The 20,429-nt window shown below is 50.2% G+C and overlaps 7 protein-coding genes across 7 annotated transcripts, besides 1 other annotated feature; 3 read left to right on the top strand and 4 right to left on the bottom strand.

Annotated features, from left to right (window-relative positions):
- Nucleotides 1-785: 785 nt before the first annotated feature.
- On the bottom strand, nt 786-2,084 carry EKO05_0005466 (Unsaturated rhamnogalacturonyl hydrolase; the record flags this gene model as incomplete). The annotated part of the gene is made up of 2 exons (XM_038940212.1): nt 786-887; nt 939-2,084. The coding sequence occupies 2 exons, from the start codon at nt 2,082-2,084 to the stop codon at nt 786-788; spliced, it is 1,248 nt and encodes a 415-aa protein (XP_038798479.1).
- A 1,017-nt stretch (nt 2,085-3,101) lies between these two features.
- EKO05_0005465 (Phosphoinositide phospholipase C) lies at nt 3,102-4,889 on the top strand (the record flags this gene model as incomplete). The annotated part of the gene is made up of 2 exons (XM_038940005.1): nt 3,102-3,548; nt 3,615-4,889. 2 exons carry the CDS (start codon nt 3,102-3,104, stop codon nt 4,887-4,889), a joined length of 1,722 nt encoding a protein of 573 aa, XP_038798478.1.
- An 854-nt stretch (nt 4,890-5,743) lies between these two features.
- On the top strand, nt 5,744-7,005 carry EKO05_0005464 (uncharacterized protein; the record flags this gene model as incomplete). Its single annotated transcript, XM_038940179.2, has 2 exons — nt 5,744-5,881; nt 5,935-7,005. 2 exons carry the CDS (start codon nt 5,744-5,746, stop codon nt 7,003-7,005), a joined length of 1,209 nt encoding a protein of 402 aa, XP_038798477.2.
- A 2,392-nt stretch (nt 7,006-9,397) lies between these two features.
- Nucleotides 9,398-11,158, top strand: EKO05_0005463 (uncharacterized protein; the record flags this gene model as incomplete). The annotated part of the gene is made up of 5 exons (XM_038940053.1): nt 9,398-9,466; nt 9,516-9,666; nt 9,716-9,900; nt 9,949-10,439; nt 10,486-11,158. The coding sequence occupies 5 exons, from the start codon at nt 9,398-9,400 to the stop codon at nt 11,156-11,158; spliced, it is 1,569 nt and encodes a 522-aa protein (XP_038798476.1).
- A 1,030-nt stretch (nt 11,159-12,188) lies between these two features.
- Nucleotides 12,189-14,364, bottom strand: EKO05_0005462 (Acetoacetate--CoA ligase; the record flags this gene model as incomplete). The annotated part of the gene is made up of 3 exons (XM_059636605.1): nt 12,189-12,300; nt 12,348-14,080; nt 14,131-14,364. The coding sequence occupies 3 exons, from the start codon at nt 14,362-14,364 to the stop codon at nt 12,189-12,191; spliced, it is 2,079 nt and encodes a 692-aa protein (XP_059492588.1).
- A 2,221-nt stretch (nt 14,365-16,585) lies between these two features.
- EKO05_0005461 (Tyrosinase) lies at nt 16,586-16,924 on the bottom strand (the record flags this gene model as incomplete). The annotated part of the gene is made up of 1 exon (XM_038946001.1): nt 16,586-16,924. The coding sequence occupies one exon, from the start codon at nt 16,922-16,924 to the stop codon at nt 16,586-16,588; it is 339 nt and encodes a 112-aa protein (XP_038798474.1).
- Nucleotides 16,925-17,462: 538 nt separating this feature from the next.
- On the bottom strand, nt 17,463-18,053 carry EKO05_0005460 (uncharacterized protein; the record flags this gene model as incomplete). Its single annotated transcript, XM_038946000.1, has 1 exon — nt 17,463-18,053. One exon carries the CDS (start codon nt 18,051-18,053, stop codon nt 17,463-17,465), a length of 591 nt encoding a protein of 196 aa, XP_038798473.1.
- Nucleotides 18,054-18,542: 489 nt separating this feature from the next.
- Nucleotides 18,543-18,559: a tandem repeat.
- Between the last annotated feature and the right edge of the window lie 1,870 nt (nt 18,560-20,429).

Here is a 20,429-nt window from a genome sequence, read left to right as displayed (position 1 = left end):
GGCGGATCTGTTCCTTATTGGTCGTAATGCAAAGTCTCATGACGTCGGGAGGACCATTGTACGCGGTCGCTAGTGATGTTCGCAGACTCGTGCTTGTTGCCGTTCGTGGATCCGAGAGGAGGAGACCCATTCAAGAAGCGCAAGATGGTCACTGAGCCGGTCGTCCGCGACAATATTTTCGCGGTTCTTTTGCAATTGAGCTCGAAATCTGGCGTTTCGAAAAATACATCGGTCGATGGTCTGAGACATGGGGTTGTGAACTACAGTAATTGTTATGGTCAGTCGGCCCGAACGTTAGTCATTCACACAGCCTTACTGGGAGGACACAGCCTCGCTCTTCGAATGAGCCGACGTCCACGTGCACTGCAGAAAAAACAAACAGAAAGGCAAAGACTGCGGAGCTGATGATACAAGCTGGTTGGAGCCGCCAATAGCTGGTACAATAGTTCGTCCGCCATCAATTAGTTGAGGTCATCAGCCTTCAGGTTTAGACGGTAGCAATTGTAACAGACCAACGTTTTTTTGTAAAATTATAAATGTAGAGTAGGTAGCACTTAGAACTCTAAAGCTATAGCTAGTCTCTCAAGACATAACAATAATGTTGTATTTTGTAAGTCTGCTTGAACGTTGATGACCTGATCTAAGTAATGACGGACGACTTCACCCCTAGTTGCTGCTGTGATTTTTTTGCATGTAGAAAGTCGAAACCGACAGCCAAACAAACAATGTGCTCTAGGACGAGCTAACAACATGGATCAAGTGAATCACTTCCCCTTTACGTGTTCTCACTGTTGACTTTCAACGTACAGCTCATACTCATAACTGGAAAAGAGGAAGGGTGCAACGCCTTTCAAATCATTTTCGAACAAAGGCATGCTTGCGTAGTACTAAGTTTATTAGCAGGCTAATCTGATGATCTTCAACGCATGCGAACTCACCTCAAAGGTACCATTGGAACTCAGACTACCAGTCTGAACAGTCCACTCCCACACGAGTGCGCCATCACCCTTGCGCTTCTCAGCAAAAGTCTCGGTCATGAGCTCATACCCACTGAGCGCGGCATCAAGGTACTTTTTATCCTCAAGATATCCAAGTCGTACACCTTTCAGAAGACCGTACACGAACATAGCAGAACCCGAGCTCTCAATGTAGTTACCCGAACGTCTCTCAAGCCCTGGATCCATGATGTTGTACCAGCCCTTATACCTCGAGTCTTGAGCTGCGACAATAGCATCAGCAACAGCCTGGAGGTACTCGATCAGTCTTGCACGTCCTTCGTGCTTCTCTGGAAAGTAGTCAAGGGTGTCAACGAGTGCCATAATGTACCATCCAACAGCACGACCCCAGACGTGTGGTGCAGCACCGGTATCAGGATTAGCCCAGATAGCCTTTTTGCTAACATCAAAGCCGTGGACCGGGAGGCCATTTGTACGCTCACGATCGACGGTAGTGCCGGCGTTGATAAGATCGAACTGTAGTGCTATGTCGTCCCAAGCTGTCGTGTTGTCCGGTTGGAACTCATGAGTCCAGCGTGCGTAGAATACGTCGAGCATGTAGATACCGTCTAACCACATCTGATCGATGTACGCTGGGTAACGATGGTAGAAACCTCCGTCCGGTGTACGGAAAGAACGATCGATCTGGTCTTTAAGACTGTCGGCAGCAATCTTGTAAATCTCTTCTCCGCCTGTGATGTTGTACATGTCCAGGAAGGTGTGACCGAAGCGAATGTCGTCAATGGAGTTGCTGTTGTTGTGAAGCAGAATCTCACCGTTCCAGGCAGGGTACAGTACAGTGTCTGCATGGCGTTTGACATAGTCGCGGTACTTTTCGTCGCCTGTCCTATCGTACGCAAGAAGAATGCCGGAGAGGTAGGCTGATACCGTGTACGCAAAGGTTGGTTCAACGCCATGCTTGATTTGAGAATCGGCCATCCAGGTCAGGTATCGTGGTTTGCCGTTCAGCTTGCCTGACTCGATCTTCTCTTTGGGTGGGATCTTGAACCAGCCATTGGGCAAGGTGATTTTGGCTGATGCTACCGCGGCGCTGACAAGTGCTACGGTGCTGACTAGAGCCGACTTCATGTTAAGTGATGAATGTCTTGCTCGTGTGAACTTTTTGATGAAGTCTACGAATGCATTACTTCGCTTATATACTTTCTTCTATTTCATTCCCGGGCGGAGTACCCGGTTGAATCCGCACTTCGGTGCATCTTGTGTTGCTGGCCAAGCTCATCTTCAGGATCTTTAACAAGTTTGTAAATACCTCAGCAGCTTAGGCGGCCCAGAGAAGAAGTCTGTCGTGAGGCCGATCCACACCGAACTGGGTATTCATTGGTGACAATGATACTAGCTCCGGAGCTTCTTTGCTCAAGTATACTCGTCCATGTCGACTGACTTTGCTGTGAGCTGGGCAGACTGGAATACTTTTCCGTGTGTGCCTATCCGCATCTGCATGTAGTATGTCTGGGGGCGCATTGGACGGAAGAAATCCACGAGTTTGCGGGGGAGATCTTGGCGATTGGGGAAGTTTCATGGCCTACCGGTAAGTCATCTCCACACGCGATCACTGGAGATCATGCATGACCATGACAGGACTTATAGGTGCTAAGAACATATCTCAAAACTTCCGTGCAGTCTTATCTGTACTGCGTAGGGTATTGATGGCCTTTTCGCAATTATTGAGAGCGGGTGTCGTTCAGGAACACGCGTTCCGCGTACAATGTAGAGACTACGTTCGAGGTTATGGAAGAGATTGTGAATCACAGAGAAGAGTGAGCGCAATTGGGACGGGCTGCACGCGTATGTGCGCGTTTCGATGCCTGAGTCAGGGCCACCACAGCGACAGACTTGCGCTGACTTGGCATTGGCTTACACTTTCGAGAAATCGCGAAAAGGACGTGCGCGTCTACAAGACATTCTGATGTCGTCTCATGGCTGAATGTTTCGCTGTGTGGGCCTTGCCTTCAGCCTCAGCCAGCTCACGCCAGCCAAGCGTGTGCCCCTCCAGGCGTCATCATCTCCCCGCCATCTCTCCAACCTAACATCATCCTACCTATTCCACAATCTCACACCACAGCCACAGCCTGAGCCACATTTACCATGGCAGACCTAGTCTCAGGAATTTCGAAGCTGAACCCTTTCTCGAGGACATCGAAAGTTGACGATGAAGACAAGGGCGAGGCTATTGACGCCAATACCGTTGCTGGGGGCGGTCTTGCATCGCGAAAATCACATATCACCAAAGATAGTCTCCGTGTCAGCAAGGCGCTGAAAGAAGTTTTGTACAAAGAGAACGTGTTGTCAAAAGGAGAAGCTGGCATGGACTCAGAGCAGCAGTCGACGGCACTGAGGGAACTACTCGACAGAAGCCACATCAAGGTCCCACCGGAGGTCACTGACCGCAGCCATCCACTGCCGGAGTACTTCATCAGCTCCAGTCATAATACCTACTTGATGGCACACCAATTATATGGCTCGTCTGACGCTTCGGCGTACAGAATCGCTTTGCACACCGGGTCCCGCTGTTGCGAGATCGATGCGTGGGACGTAAGTTCAGCGATAGTAGCAGCATTGATGCGCTGTACAAAGACCGAGTAACTGATACTGATGTAGAACGACGACAATCCTGAGGAACCCAAAGTCACACATGGCTATACATTGGTATCTAACATCCCTTTCCGTACGGTGTGCGAGACCATCCGTGATGTTGTGGACATGGAGATTGCAGACGGAAAAGATGCTGCGCCAATCATGATTTCGCTTGAAAATCATTGTGGTGCCCATGGCCAACTTAGACTTGCGTGGATCATGCAGGAGGTATTCGGCCAACGACTGCTTAGCAGGGCCATCCGCGAAAAAGGCCACCTCGAACAAGAAGGATCAGGCAATCACGTCACTCTTGCAGAGCTCAAAAACAAGATTGTCGTCATTGTGGAATACCATCTGCCTAACGAAGAAGACAGCAGTAGCGACAGCGACAGCTCTGAGGACGAGGAGGCAAAGAAAGCGCATCAACTGTACAACCAGCAGAAACAAGAATGCCCTCAAGGCGTCATCATCCCTGAGCTTGCCGAGCTTGGCGTGTACGCTCAGTCTGTGAAGCCGGTGAACAACTCATGGTTTGAGGCGAACCTTGAGAACGCACCGCATCACCAGCTCATCAACGTTTCGGAGTCAGGGCTTAAGAAGCATCTTCCAGGAAACAGTCCCAAGATTGCGCGACACAATGCCCACCATCTCATGCGTGTCTACCCAAAAGGTACCCGCATCTCTTCGAAAAATCTCCAACCAGCGCCTTTCTGGGGCATCGGCGCACAGATCTGTGCCTTGAACTGGCAGACTTTTGGCGCCAGCATGCAACTCAATGAAGCCCTTTTCGCTAGTTCAGGCGGCTATGTCCTGAAGCCTCCAGCTCTACGCGCTGGCGGCAACGGCAACATCTTGACCGGTAGACGCAAAAAGCTCCATCTACACGTTGCCGGCGCCACCGACGTCCCTCTACCAGACGACCGTGAACATGGCGACGTAAAGCCGTATCTTTCCTGTACACTCATACACCCCAATGATTTAAACAACATGCCGCCCAAGCGCAAGACCGCTGGTTACAAACCTTCCAAGATGGCCAGCTTGATGCACAAAGCGACATCGCCTGCCAATGATCCAGTCTGGAATGAAGTGCTTGACTGGGAATACGAGGATAGCGAAATGGTATTTTTGAGGCTACTCATCAAAAGCGATGATAGCTTTGCTCGCAACCCTGTCTTTGCCGTGGCAGCTATAAGGCTGATGTACGCTGTGCCCGGGTGGAGCTTCATTCGCATGCTGGACCTGGGTGGTCATGAGACTACTTGCACGTTACTTGTCAAGTTCCGTTTCGAGGACATGTAGGGGATCTTAAGGGAGCCAAGCGGAAGGGTCGTAGAGTGGACAAGCCGAAGCCTTGTAAGCTTATAAAGCTACGCGGGAAACTTTTTGGAGGTCGGGGCTGGCTATATAACGATTTCATAATGGAAGAATCCTAGGCCACACTCATTTGGTCCCGAGTGTAGTTGTCTCTAGGCACTATCTTTGGTTCCACACTAACATGCGGAGCTGTATTCTTATACATCGTGGATTCTCACCTGATTACCCTTGCACAAAAGCCATGGTTCGTCATTAGACATCGCCCATCTTGTGTACGAAGAAGCTCATTTTTATGGCCGATCAGTTGTATTGAACACTAGGGCACCAACACTAACGTGTCTTGCTGCACCTGCTGCTGTAGCCACACAACAGATTGTGATAAAAACCTTTTACAGAGTAATGAGAATCTCTTGCAAAATAAGTTTGTATAAATTAAATATTGATTGTTATGTTGTGCAGGTAGAGCGGGAGAGTGTTGTAGCAGAGGGACCTTAAGCATGTTTTCGCGTTCCTAACCCCACGTTCGGACGTAAAAAACTGGCTTATTTGTATCGCGGGATAAAGACAGTCTTCACTACTCATCTTCAGGCAAGCGAATTGGCAACGTAACAATCAGGCTTTGTGATAGACATGGCACGAACATTTGGGAATTTCTTGGTGGAAGATGTTCTGGTGACGCAATGATGCTGAGTCGGCAAGCTTTGTTTGCCAGAGCAGTGTAAGGGCTTAGTAAGCGAGCATTGACCACCTTCCTGGATCTTTTCGCAGCTCGTAGTACCATTACAATCCTGGCATCTAGACGACCTCACACGCCCTGCCATTGATATTCTGGCTGACCGATGATACGTTCGAGGATATTTAGTAGCCTGACAGAGTATCGCAAGCTCATCAGTGTGATAACGCCAACGCGTGCACTGCACAGTCGACCAATCAAGCCGAAGTTGGCAATGGACTTTTCCACGGAGCAGACTGAGCGCGTTCGTATGTCGCCGCCAACTTACTGAACGAGTCTGGCTGATGCTTCGTACAGAAGGGCTCCATACATCATGATACTCATGCAACGCCACCAGAATTCATTCAGAAAGAGCACTGGCGGTACCAGAGTATGAGAAAAGCTGAACTGGAGAGCGATCCTAACATCTTCGATCTGAGCAAACGCCATGAATTTAGCCCAGAGGAAAGGGATATATGGCGTCCTGCTGGCACCATACCTGCATTGCGCATCGAGGCTGCATGCCAAGCTTACGCAGGAGGACGACCGTTATCTGCGACTTCAGCCGATGCAGCGATATTTGAGCATCGAGACTTCCCTGGCCTGCAGGTTGTGCCGCAGCTTTTGCCTCCAGAGACTCAGGTCCTATTTACCTCTTGTCTTATGCACCGAGACTTAGCAGACCCAAGCCACAAGATCAATTTGCAGGCAGACTACGACATCCGGTATCCCCCAGAACCGTCCTCGGAACCAGTGCGATTTGACAGCAGTTTTTTCCTGCGTGACAGATCTGCAGCAGAAGACGTTCTGACGCCAAAAGTGCCGGGCAAACAGAAACCCCTCAACAACGAGCAGTTTTTGTACACTAAACTCCGGTGGCTCACGCTTGGAGAACAGTATGACTGGCCAACACGAAGCTACGCAAAGCACGCAACACCTTTTCCAGGCGACCTGTCGAAGCTCGTCACGGGCCTGTTCCCTCACATCCAACCTGAGTCCGGAGTGGTGCTCGTGTATGGCGCGAAAGACTTCATGCCTGTCCATCGTGACGTGAGCGAGCAATGCCAACGCGCACTGGCTAGCTTTAGTGTCGGTTGTGACGGTATTTTTATTATGGCCAGAGGGGAAGATGACGGAGAAGAAGAAAACGCGCCTCGGACCGTTGCAATCAGGGTACGAAGCGGTGACTGCGTACACCTCACTGGCAATGCTAGGTGGGCCTGGCATGCAATGGCCAGGACCTTACCAAGCACTTGTCCTTCGTACCTGGCCAATTGGCCTATGGGAACGCCTGGAGCGACGCCGGCAGAGGAAAAAGCTTTCAAGAAATGGAGAGGTTACATGGGTACGAAACGCATCAACGTCAGCTGTCGCCAGGTCTGGGATTGAGGGATGCCGCACGCGCGAGAATGGTGAGAGCCTGGTTTTCATTTTGGGTGCTAGCCATTGTACACTCTTGCCGGAAGATCTTTCTGTGGTAACATGCGATGGCCAGAAGACCAGGTACAATCGAACCAAGGTATCTCACAATGCGGCATATAGGCTACCAAGATACTCGGGACGAGAATCGAAATCGAATCGGCTACGCATGCTGCTCCCATCTGCCTAGCCCCTCTGCCCACTGCTGCGCCAAATGGGAAAGTACCTCTAACGATTTGGGGTAACGCTTGATCGAGATTTGTGAGCATCAGGCTATATGCAAGGTGCTATGGTGTTCGTCCGTAGCTTGGCGCATGCAGGGATTGTGGTTCTGCAATCATATCAGTTGCTAATGCAAATCGTCAAGATGTTGAAAGAGCAAGTGGGATCTGCGAAGATACAAGCAGACCACGGCCTATTGGGTAAGGCTGGCTAATACGGTGATACCGAGCTTTCTGTAGCTTATATGGTGTCGATGAAGCCATGTTGATAGCGATCACATACACTCGCCAAATCTCAGCAAGCTCGACTCCTCAATTGGCCCCAGATCAGATTGCGCCATCACCAACGGCAAGATGCGAGACCTACTGGGACATGGTTTACTGCAGAGGGGTAGGGCTTGCACTAGCTCTCTATTTCCGAGGCAAACTTGGCGTGTTTCGTGATTCCCCGACGGGCTTAACTATTAGGACCTCAACTCTGAGCAATCTCAGATCATCGTTGGCATCGTGCTTTTGGCAACAACCCCTCGATATTTCTTGAAACACTTACTGTCAGAATACACACATGGAACCTTCCATGCACTATGCGAATTGATCCGCATCGATGTCCGCAAGATGGTACGCCAACTTTGTACATCGTTAGTCGAGGAAGTTGGCCTGGAAGAAGGCGGGCCCAAGCTTTACTGGCGGCTTCGCGCTAGTACGAGTCAGGTTGACGGGAACTGCGGTTGCTTCACGAGTCTACTGCAATGATGGTAAAGCTCGACGATCCGAACGAGGTCTAGTGAATACCTGATCTTCTGCAGTACGGCTGGTTGATTGACCTCAACCCCTCTGATCGTCAGTGCGCTACAAAGTTGTCTTATTATCAACCTGAGCTGTTTGATCGCCCTATCCGGTTGGCTTGCTCCGGGCGTATACCACAAAACTCGGTAACAAGGCCACGGCTATTCGCAGCTGTGTGTATGCCATCCGCTACACGGAAATTGTAGGCCCGTTCAAGTCCATTAAGTCTGAAGTTGCTCAGCGACATCGATAACAGGCCGCCTGCATACTCGAAGTGATGGTGGCACCGTGGCCAGATGGTCACAACTACTGCAGTCAGCATCCACACGTCGACTGCAGGTACAGGTGCCAGCTGTGTTTCCATGATCTACCGGCAATTGCTCTGCACCCTGCAGCCGTCTCGCCTCGGCAGTTTCATCTCCCGCTCTGCTCATTGGGTCGCTGCGATAGTTTTGAGTTCGCGCGATGTGATTCCGGCATTTTCTTTAGCTGTAGCGAGCGCTAGTGTGGCCTGAGTGTGACCTGAACTGAATGGCTTCGACTCGCTGGTACGTACCATTTCCAGTCCGGGCTCAACCACCAGCCTCCCCTCTGCGCGTTAGGACCAAAATTTCCAACAACTTGGATTAGGTTTGACTTTGGTTCCATGTTTCAAGACGCAACACTCGTTCGTACATCGGTCTTCCGCCCCACGGTTCCTTGGACTAGGTACGGATGCTACTTGCCCGATAGTCCGTCATGGTGATTTGTTTGGCACACTAAAGTGTGCCACTCTGACTTTATCGTTATATTCAAGACCGGAGAAGTCGCCGCAGCAGCTCAAATTCCCCAACAGGTGATGGCGCAAACAGATGCCGCACACACGTGAGAGTTCACGAGCGCAGCCCTGAGCATTTCAGTCCAATGGGTTCCTGTCCGATGCTGCAAGCCACCTGTAAACATCAAACGGTAGTCCCATGCTGTTGCTGTATCCGTTCATGGCTACCCACGACTCGAGCCTCGTCGGTAACTGTTCCTCAAGCCGGGTTGGCGCAATGGCAGTCTTTACGCAGCTGGTGTCACCCGACAGATCAGACTAGGTACGACTGTGGTAGCCCCGTTCATCGAGCATACCTGATAATACCTTCTCTTCGGCATGTAGCGTGCACACGGTAGCTCGAACCTCGGAGGAATGCGCATTGATACCGCCCGCTCCCGCACCGCCAGTTCGCATATAAGGAACGGCTCGCTTCCATGCGCAAACCTGGTCTATATCAGCGATTTCAAACCCTTGATTCATGATCGGTGATACTTTGTTGCAGAAAATGATGCTTCTTGGTCAGATGTTGTCTGTCTTTCTATTCCTCGGCACAGCAATGGCTCAGTCGTCCATCACACCGACGACCTCTGTGGTGTCCATGCTGGGCATGATCCCAAAATGTTCGGTAAATATCATCAATCTCTAATTGGAAAATCCGGGCTGATACATCTTAGGTACCATGTGTCATGGAAGATCTCTTTACTTCCGGCGGCTGCCCGATGACAAACGCTCAAGATCTGGCTACATGTGCTTGCACGAACACTACCATGCAGGCAGAGCTCTCTGCATGCGTACAGAAGTCTTGTGGCTTTCTTGACCAAAACCGTTAGTGATTGTCTATTGCCATATGCTACCTGAGCTTACCACATGACAGAGGTCGTTCAATTTGCGGACGGACTGTGCGCAGCATTTCCAATCGAATCCCGTGTCCATGAACTGAAGACAGCTTCAATTGCTACTATCATACTAGCAGCCTTATTTCTGTTTCTGCGTCTCTACTCGAGATGGCTGAAAACACGGCGTCTTTGGTCCGATGATGCATATGCTATCATCGCTGCAGTAAGTGCAATCTCTATGTAGAATAATGACTTCGCTAATGCTCCATAGGCTCTATTGATCACAGTCTCGATCATCATACTTGAAATGTCTCTCAAAGGCTTCGGCCTCCACTACTGGGACGTGCCAACGTCCAATGCTGTCGAACTCCTGAAGCTCTTCTACGTCTGTCAAATGCTCTACGTCGCTGTTCAAGTCTTCTCGAAAGTAGCCATTCTGGCGTTGTACTTGCGTCTATTTCCTGACTTCATCACGTGGTTTAGATGGAGTGTGCGAGGCATGATCACCTTCATGTTCGTCCACGGCTTGGCTTTCTTCTTTCTGGTCGTCTTTCAGTGCTGGCCTATTAGGTCTATCTGGGATAAGACAGTCATCGACGCGAAATGCCTCCCTGTGTCTGCGGTCATTGGATTCACTGGTGCAGCTCTTAGCATCGTAGAGGACATTATCATCTTACTTCTGCCTCTACCATTGATCTGGAAACTACAGATGAGCACCAGAAAGAAGATTGGTGTCATCTTGCTGATCAGTGTAGGATCTTTGTGAGTACCTCCTTGTGCTACGTCTGTCGTCTGCTAACAATGATAGTGCGTCCATAACCAGCATTGTCCGCCTCAAGTTCTTTGTGAAGTACTCTAACTCATACGACTCAACATGGGACAATGTTGATGTTATCAAGTGGTCTCTTATCGAGATCCTAGCTGCATGCATCTGCGGTAATCTGTTGCCCCTCCGTCCACTCATTGAGCAGGCCATGCCGAATTTCCGCTCGATATATAGCTGGTATTCCGACCGCAGGTCTTCCCGCAAATCTTCCGACAAGGCCTCGTGGGGTCTCCGCAGTTTTGGTATGTTCGGTCGATCTGGTGGCTCAAGCAAGCCGAGGCTCATCTCCACCCTTCACTTTTCTCAAATAAGCTTGAGCCCAACGTCCACACCCGATTGGGACCGGAAGCACTCGATAAAGTCGGATCAGAACACGATGATATCTCCTAGGACTCCAACACCTGCATACTTCGAAAAACGTCTTGATGACGTTGATGAGGACTATGTGCAGGATGTTCCGCATGGTATAATTAGGAAGACATCCACAACTGTCCTGAGATCGACGCAGACAGGGTCAACAATGGTAGCCTCTCAAACCACGACAAGACCCAGCCGAGACGGAAGTGAGACAGATCTGGTGCCACCTACAAGAGATCGTGAGCACCGTATTTCGGGGCCTTGGAGTCGTGCACTTGCTGTTCTCGACCGACGCTAGGATCTCATGATCTCCATGATACGATGACCATGTCCCTCTACGATTATCGCTCTAACAACCAATGCATAAATTCATTCATCACCGATTCGACTACTTCATCTTTGATTCGAAGCTTAGTGCCTGGTACTCAAGTAGAATTCCGGCACCATTCTTCGTGCGCTTTGATCAGTCTAGCCATACTTGTTTGTCATCCCGATAATCAGTGATTTTCCTCTTCTGCTATTATTCCGACCGCAGAAGCTCATTCTGAACGAAAAATCTAACGTCGCTGTCTGATTTATGAGAGGTGCATGGAAAGATTTTGGCTCGAGATTGTTATTGTGCATCGAATGCGTTTTGTCCATCAGAGCTATAGCTAGTCTTGTGATAGGAGCTTCTGGCAGAGTAATGCATGGCGGACTTCCAGAAAAAAAAAAGTTTCCCAGGTTTTGGGCATTGCCAGTGGATCCGGGCCTATATTTCCCCACAATCGACAGTATTTTCCAAACCTACCGCATGTGGAATCTTGGAGTGGGCTACTCCGATTTTCTAGGCTGAGTCGTGGCAAAAGCTTAAATGTCATGCTCGGCTTCGAAGACCGATCCCTGCTAACCTTCAGATAACCCACATTGGCTGATGCACAAACATAGAGCTACAAAAGCGAGGGCTACTCTTCAAAGCGGGGATCAGATGACAGTCATCTCAAATTTTGCGTAAAATGGAATTGCAGACAGCTGAGACATGAGACAAAACTACTTAGGATGGTCACAATTCATTAGGAAGCCTGCGTCTGTTGTGATTCCAGGCCTATTCGGAGTCGGTTTGCACCCACGACTAGCCAGATTTCTTGACCAGTACAACAGGGACAGGCATGCGCCCTGGCCTAAAGTATAGCTGTTCACAACCTCACAAGATCATACTCAGATTGAGGCTTCTCAAGGTCGCACGACTGCACGGGGAAGTTGAGATGCCTGAATTTAAATGCGCCTCTGATGTAAACGCGATTTCACTGCATTGCTCTCCACTCGTGAGTCTGCCAATTTGTCTTTGACTAATGTGAACTGGCCCACTCTCGGTACCAATCCAAACACTCTGCGTTTGCGACGCTTGCAGATGTTTTCACGTTCAGACCGCAAAGTATCTGTTTGACCGCGCCCTCAACCCTGCAGATGGTCAGTAAAGAGCGCTTTTCAATTTGCGGTTGACTTACTTCTTCCCGTTTGTAGTAACTGGAATCTCAGGGCACTCGTCCACAACAGCAGGAACGTGCCTTGCACTTAACGAGTTCTTGACAGAGTTCTTGATCTTCAATACCAAGTCGTTCGAAATCCGATGTCCCTCTGCCATCTTCAAAAAGAGTACCACGGTTTCATCCGCATCAGTCTCTCTCCTCCGCCCAATGCATAGCGCATCCGCGACTTCTTCGGCAAAATGCTCAAGCACAACGTTGTAAATCTCAGCTGAACCAAAGCGAACACCAGCTGGCTTCAGAATACCATCACTCCGTCCGAGCATCCAGATACCACCGGTTCTAGGGTTGAAGCGTACGAAGTCGCCGTGGTGCCAGATCTGCTCTCCTTTCTTATTCGTGAACTTGTCGAAGTATGAGCTCTGGTACTTCTTGGCGCCTTCGCCACCCCAGAAAGCCACGGGCTGACAAATAAAGGGTTTTGTGCATACAAGATCACCTGGCTCACCAGTCGATGATATATCTTCGCCCGTGTAATCGAAGGCAGCGATGGCCATGCCGAGCCCAGCAGCTTGGATCTCGCCTTCGTACACGGGTATCAGAGGATTCGGCGCACCGAAAAGAGAGATGATGTCTGTGCCGCCTGTGATACTGCCGAGGTTGATGCTAGGTGGGAAAGCAGAATAAACGTACGAAAATGTCGAGGGAGCAAGTGGTGAACCTGTTGAGTAGATTGCCTCCAGTTTTCCCAGGGCAAGCCCGGCAGCTTTGGGATCAACAGACTTCTGCTCCAGAACTGATAAGTACTTCGCTGAAGTACCAAAGTGTGTAATGCCATACTCTTCGATAAGGCGATGCATTGCAAGATCATCCGGGACAGAGGTTGAGGGGTTGTTGCTGTCGACGTAACGGAAGGGCGAACCATCGTAGAGCACAAGCGTCGCCCCTGAAGCAAGGCCAGACACGAGCCAGTGCCACATCATCCATGTGCAAGTCGTGAAGTAGAACAGTCGTGAGGAGGGTGTAATCGAAGAGTGAATGATATGCTCCTTCTTGTGTTGAAGAAGTGTCCCAATTGCTCCATGAACAATACACTTCGGTGCACCAGTAGTCCCACTAGAGTACAGGATGTATACTGGGTGGTCTGGGCCGAGTTGCTCAAAGGTGAGCTCTGTATTTTTGGACAAAGACGTGAAAGAAACATAGTCGTAGGCTTTACCCAAAGCCACATCAATGGATTTGGGGTCGACATCGACTGAGGACACAGTAGGGAAGATCACGACTGCTTGCAGAGAAGGTAACCCGGCGGCAATTTCGTTGACCTTCGGTACTACTGGGTGGCTTCGACCATTGTAGAAAGCAGCGTTGTCTGCAAAGAGTATAACAGGTTCGATCTGCCGCAATCGTTCCAGTACCGCATGTACGCCTGTGTCTGGGCTGACTGCTGTCCAGATGGCTCCCAGTGATGTCGCAGCCAGCATAGCCACAAGCGCATTCGTGTGATTTGCAACATAGCCGGCAACTCGATCACCTCTCTGCAACCCCAGGGCCTTCATTCCGGCCTGACACTGTCTCACTCTTTCCCTCAGCTCCTTCCATGACACTGTTTCGCGCGTTGTCTCGGTTACGGCGATGATGGCAGGCGAATCTGGTTCGGTTTGTTGGGTAGGGAAGAGTAAGTTCTCGGCGAAGTTCAACGTTGCACCCTCAAAGAAGGTAGGGCGAGGGAACATTGGTGCATTTGGATCTACTGCCTGCTGCCAGGTTAGCATACGAGCCACTATTGGGCCAAGCAGTGTCTGACTCTTGTTGCTTGGCCTTGAGCCCTGATGCCGACGAACTCCCAAACGCTCTGCCAAAAGGGATCGATATTGTCAATGCTCCATTGGTGAAGCTCAGGATATGTTGACAATCGCAGTCCGTGCGTCTTGTTCACTTTCTGGAGGAACCGATACATTGCTGTGCGCTCAGGGGAGGGGTGCCTCCACAACAGCTTAGCTCCCGCTGACGTGCCATTGGCCCCGTTTATACCATTCATTGTGCGCTGTGAGTGCAGAGCTGTTGAATTGTTGTATGTATTGAGGTCTGACAAGAATGTGCGCTGCGGTGTGGAAAAGTTCACGGCTATCTCAGGAGTTTTGTTGATTCCTCGGTAACATTCCCACCTCCGAATTTCGGAACCTCATGCACCGTTCTGCGACGCTAATCCACAGTTGGATTTAGTGCAAGTTGACCCACTTTCATCTGTACGCACTTTCATCATCGCCGTGCGGTACATACTGCGGTCTTGTAATCTTCAGCTATCAGACCTGCAACGACCTTGTTCTTCCACTCTTCTCTTCTAGCGTAAACTTGACGCGACCCCACACGGCGCTCAATCTGCCTAGCTAATCGTACCGTGCCATGCGTTGTGCATCCTCACTCTTCAAGATAGCGACGGCCCTACTCTCTCGAAGTTGCCCCCATGTAGTGATCGAAACGACATTCTAACATGATAAAGCACATTTATTCTGGGACCAGACGGCTAGATTCAACGATCAAGACACGCGAAAACAACACATCCCGAGCTCAGTCCCCAATCGCAGTCTCTAGCGAGCTTCCCTGTGAGCGAGACAGGCTAGATTCTCACATGAAGTGTTTACCACGCCTCTCCCCATCAACCGTGGGATAGTTTAGGGGAACAACAATCGTCGAACCATGGTTTCCAGTGCCCAGGACACAATTTCTGGTTGGCTTCACGTGATGCCATTCGGACCCGAGGTTTGCGTATGTCGAAGCTCATTCCAGAAAATCCCCAGCCTGCACGAAGCCAAAAGCAACACGGCAGCAGCAGTCAAGGCATCTCATAACCTGTCAACGTTCAACAGATACGCTCGACGGTATTCGATGTAGCTTGCTTGCTCGTTAAGCTGACAAGAGCGGTGAAAGACGTACTAACGCAAGATGGTCTAGCGATATTTCACCGCTCCATGCCCAAAAGTTAGAAGGCATACATATCAGTGGTTTGAGCCTTGCACCGCCAAGGTAACAGGTAATCAGACATGTGGAAGCAAGGATCTTAGCCTCAAAGGGTGTTGCCGTCTTGCACGAGCACGCTTTCTCACCTCTAGTTCGAACGACCACAAGAAAGAAGTGCCCCTTCCTATTCGACCGCCAAGACTTGAACTGCTCCTACGTTGGGCGTGTTTGCCTGGCGCTGGCTTTTCTACAGTTCATCTGTGCTTCACCGCTCTCAACGTTGGTTACGATTCGCCTTCGACCTGCCGTTCATTTCCAAAAAGAGATCACTGCCTGATCTCGAACGCTAGATCACCAGGTGTGTGAGATATCCCAGTCGTGCTACTGGTTGTTGATGCCCTCTATAAACTAATAGCCTATCGGCGTTGACCCAAGAATATCGCTGCTGGTTTCCGTTGTGGTGCGTGGACCGCATGGCTGCGCAAAGCAGGAATATCGAATTTGTCTTTAACGCTATACGTGCATCCAAAACTATCGCAGGAGTGGCGAACTTCTTTCTCAGAGGGTGGTCAGCAGAATCCATGATGGGCGTGTTGACACTGACACGCAGGCCACATAGTGGTGGCAGTGTGGGCCTAGGAACTGAGCTGTCAAATCAGGCAGCTGATTATGTCGTTGTAGGTATTCATTATGCGAAGTCTGTTGAGCCTCAGGTCTTGTTTATATGTTCGTTATATCCTTCCGGATTTTGAGTGTTTCGTTGAGTACCCCGTCTCTATTGTTCATCTTCACCATCGACTACGGATAGCTCCCACCTACCAGAGCCTCCAATTACATACAGAAAGAACCGGTTAGTTTTATTATAGTATTCTAATCAGCCGCTGACTTAGTGTAGGGAAGCTAAGGAAGGTTTGCTGAAAGGCTCCCATGGCAAGGGTTTCACAATGCCTTCGAGCGTTCCTTGTTCATATCACGCGCCGATCTTGCAGCTCCGGCGTGTATATCCTGCCACTTCAGATTCATTGCCCATGACTCGTTTTGTGAACAGTTCATTGAGCAACGTCCCTCTTGGTGTGATCTGCGGTGCTGTGGTTGGTACGGCTGCTAGTGGCGGATGCAGGTGTGTGCAATCATCACAGCAAGACGCGGATCCTCTGGCACTTGAGATTGAAGCTATCGTAGCCTCGAACGGAGATGCCTCCTATGGAGATACTGCTAGCGGTCTCGCGACTCAGCCATGACTACGCGAGCTTTTACACTACAAAATGATACGCAATTCATGGTACAAGATGCTTATCATATTAGCCCTGACATTTCATACAATCTTTCTGCGCAAGCACGTCTTTCACTGATTTGAGATCGGCCCAGGTGTTCATGGTGCTGGGATTGAAGTCGCGTCTCAGACAATCTCTCGCGAAAAAGTTAAGCATAAAGTTAGTCAGTACGAATAGAACGTCTTGGTCGCATCCACCACCAGTGCTGCTGGTAACGTTATACGGGTTCGTCTGGTTGTTTGGAGCAATGTAGTCACCATTGCCGCCGAAACCAGCGTTAGGGTCAACAATAGCAGAGCCAAAGACCTTATTCGAGTCAGGGTTCTGGGGCTCAGCAACCTGTGACCAATCCAAATACCTGAACATGTGTAAGTTGAGAAAGCCGAACGATGGGACTTGTATGTTTTAGCATGCACTGACGTTGTGCATTAGTCGAGACAACTGATTGATTGAGAGAGTAAGCACTGCAAAGTACCCAGCTGCTTCAAGGCGGAAACCTAGTTCCGTCTTGTGGCAGTGCTTCTGGAGCGTTGCACTTATCGATCTGTTACACAAGCGGGACCGACAACAGGACGACTTGCCTGAAAAAATCATCGTCAATATGAACAATTAGTTGATGTGATACAAAATCACCGACAAAGATTTATGCAGGCGCAATGTCATGGCTCGCCTATTTAATAATCACATTGAGAATTGCGAGTCTCTGTCTGAGAGTACAAGCCACGACCTACTGCCCAAAAAACTTGTCTTCCTACACTTCGGCTTCGTAAAGAGCACAAGAAGAGCCTCGAAATGGTGGGACGTAGCGGTGCACGATCTTTACAGCGAGCTGTAAGTCCAACTCAATGTTCTACGATGCCATCACCTACGTGATGCGACGGTAAGTACCCAGATCGAGCGGCGCTCAGATGTCCGGAAAGAAGGGCTGCAGCAGCTCATCCGTCTTCTCGAACAACTTATCAACCACGTTCTCACCCTTCGCCATGGTCGTCCTTAAAACAGTGTGTGAAAAGCCGTTGCCGTTGACGAAGATACAGATACCCACAAAGCCGCTGCCCGTTATCCTGTCAGCCCAGCTCTTTGCTGCGAAAGAAACATCGTTTGATTCGATATGCTTGCCGTAGCCGGTCTGATTGTGGCGGATGATGAAGGCGATATTCTCTGGCGTGCGGGTCAACAGCTGCATTATGCAGAGCGTGTTGGAATACTTGCCGCACAAGATGAGCGCTTTGCACTCGCTCTTACGAGAAGGTAGGTCGATCGAACCATCAGCATCGATGTCAGCTTCGCGAAAGGGAGCAAGCAAGTCATAGATACGCTGCTCGAGCGTCTCAACTGGCGGGACTGGTAAGCCCTGTGGTCCCACAGAACCAGGAGGGCCTGGAAAAGTAGGTGAAGACGGCATTGCTCGCGCCATAGGTGCCGCAGGTGCTTTGGATGCTGCCATGTTGGGCTGGTTGCCCGTTGAAACAGGAGCGACGTAGGCGTTGTACATGTGTGAGATGAGGGTACATGGGTGAGATCCAAACGATGACCGTAAGTGATAAGAGATTAAAGAGTGTTTGTAGGCGCAGGTAATTATCACAAGCGTATACTCTCCTTCACTTCACTTTCACGCGTTACATGTCTACAAGCCTCTAGCGGCTTAACCTGACCAACCACCGCCAAACTCTGCTTTGTTTCGCAAAATTAAAGCCAATACATATAGATTGTACGTGTGAAGTCCCAGTTGGATGCGCATTAAGCCTTGATTGCGCGGAACACCATGACCTCCATGTCCACTTATAGATACATATTGTCGCCGGACATGATGAACTAATTACGAGCCACATGCCGCTAAGAGAGAACTCTGTGCCCACTGATCAAAAACCGTGAGTCCGGTTATAGTGAGACCTCCTTTGCAGTAGAAGGTCCCTTGTCCTCAATCCCTGCGTTTGACATGAATTGCAGAATATCAGGAGTCGGGGAACGGATCAAATCCAAAGGGGGGGGGGGGGGGGGTTGCAACCAGTGTGGACTGAGTGCGGGCATGTATTCCATAGGCTATGCTTGGACAAGTGGGTCAACGACTCTAGGATGATGGCCTCAAGCACATGTCCGTCGTGTCGAGCAGTTCTGTGCGAGCGTCGTCGTCAAATTCACGCACCGCTGGAAGGTGCGTGTGTTGCTGGAACGTACGATGAGGAGGACGTATCATACGTCGGTAGCTCCAGCGTTGAGATGAGCGAAGCCAACGATGTCTTGTTCCCAACCGAGCTTGCACGATGGTTCTTTTGAGACTGTTAGCACAAGTCATCGCGGGACGGTCAACTTGTCAGAAACTCAACATTACACGGCGACGTTTTTAGTGCCGTGTGAAAGCTTGCAGCTGCTTGACCTATGCTCAACAGCCACGATATTTGTGCGCCAGCTTTTAGTTCAGTACATTCTATAATCTTGAATTAATCAGAATCGCGCTTGGTTCTGAACCTCACAACTGGTGATTTGTCTCTTTGGCAACCCTCCTGGTTTTACCAGCCCTATCAGCCGACACCTTGATGCTGTCTAACAATGCAAAATCTGCTGCTTACGCTTCAAAACATCGAGTTGGTTCACTGTTCGTGCGTTTGTGCTCAACGTTCCAGCGAGATCGGAACGAATGCGAGGCTGAGCTGTGTCGTCTGAGGGTTGTCTCGTATAATTGCAGCTTCGAGATCACAGTGTGACCTATATCTAAACGTGACAGCGATCGGAGAAGCCGTCAAAGCCACAGTTCCCAGATGACTGACGCAAACTTTCTGAGCTTCTAGCTTGCGGTTATGCAGCTTCTGAGTGCTCACACGCCCGTACATCTATTCAAAAGACGTCTAGTCAAGAATGATACTGTCCCGAGGCACACAGACTTCGGCGACCGAAGCCGAGCATGGCTTCACTCCACCTCTTCCCTGGATTCCAAGCTCCAACAACAAACTCGATTGAAGTGCCAGTCGCCATGGTTCGCCACATCGGGTAGACGTACCAAGCCATGATTCCCATGTTGCCATGACGCAATTCTCGTACTGTGACAGCAAATCCCATCTCACGTCACCATCGTGAGCTCACACCACGACGCGACGCACATCTCGATGCGCATCCACCTTGCCCGTACATTGCACATCGCAGCCATGCCATGCGCTTTCCCCTTGCAGAGCCGCAACACTAGACTTCCCAATCAGGCAACTCTATCCCGTACCCCCATCCCATCTCCTCAGCCTCCTCCTTCCAGACTCCATTCTACAAACAGAGCTGCCTCATCCGCATCGGGCACGCACTTCAACTTCCTCTGCGGCTCTGCATGCCTGGAAAGTGCACTTCCACTCGAGCCCAGCTTCGACACACTTCTCACACCCCGGCCCCGGTGCACATCATCTGCAGAACAGCGGGTACCTTTACTACAAAACCTCTTGTCCCAGTTCTCATGTGTCATTGACGCGCAGCTCTCAGCATGTGAGGACGCACGTTTGTCGTCGGCTTGCATTCCGACGCAACACACAACGCGTTTTGTGCTTGTGTGTGCAGTTGCGTGTCAGCTGGGTCCGTGGGTCCCTTAGGTCCCGCACTACGTTCGAGATCTCTTCTAGCGACGGGTATGCACGACCGTGTCGTGATCCCTAACGCGCTGCACAGTGTGGGTTAGGAAGAGATTTTTAGTGGCTGTGGGTTGTGGCTTGGCAGCCGTTTGCGGCGTGGTAGGATTTTGTGGCGCTGTCTGGTGATAGTACCAAGTTTTGCAGCGGTGAGTGTAGATGGGTTCTGTGCGCAGGGGAAGATGGCGTGAGATGGCGTTGATGTTACAAATTCTGATGCACGTATGTGGTTGAGGTTAGTGTTGTATAACTTTTGGAGGCACAGC

Source organism: Ascochyta rabiei, chromosome 8, assembly GCF_004011695.2.
Source record: "Ascochyta rabiei chromosome 8, complete sequence".
Taxonomy (NCBI): Eukaryota; Fungi; Ascomycota; class Dothideomycetes; order Pleosporales; family Didymellaceae; genus Ascochyta; species Ascochyta rabiei.
This window is presented reverse-complemented; position numbering and strand designations above follow the sequence as displayed.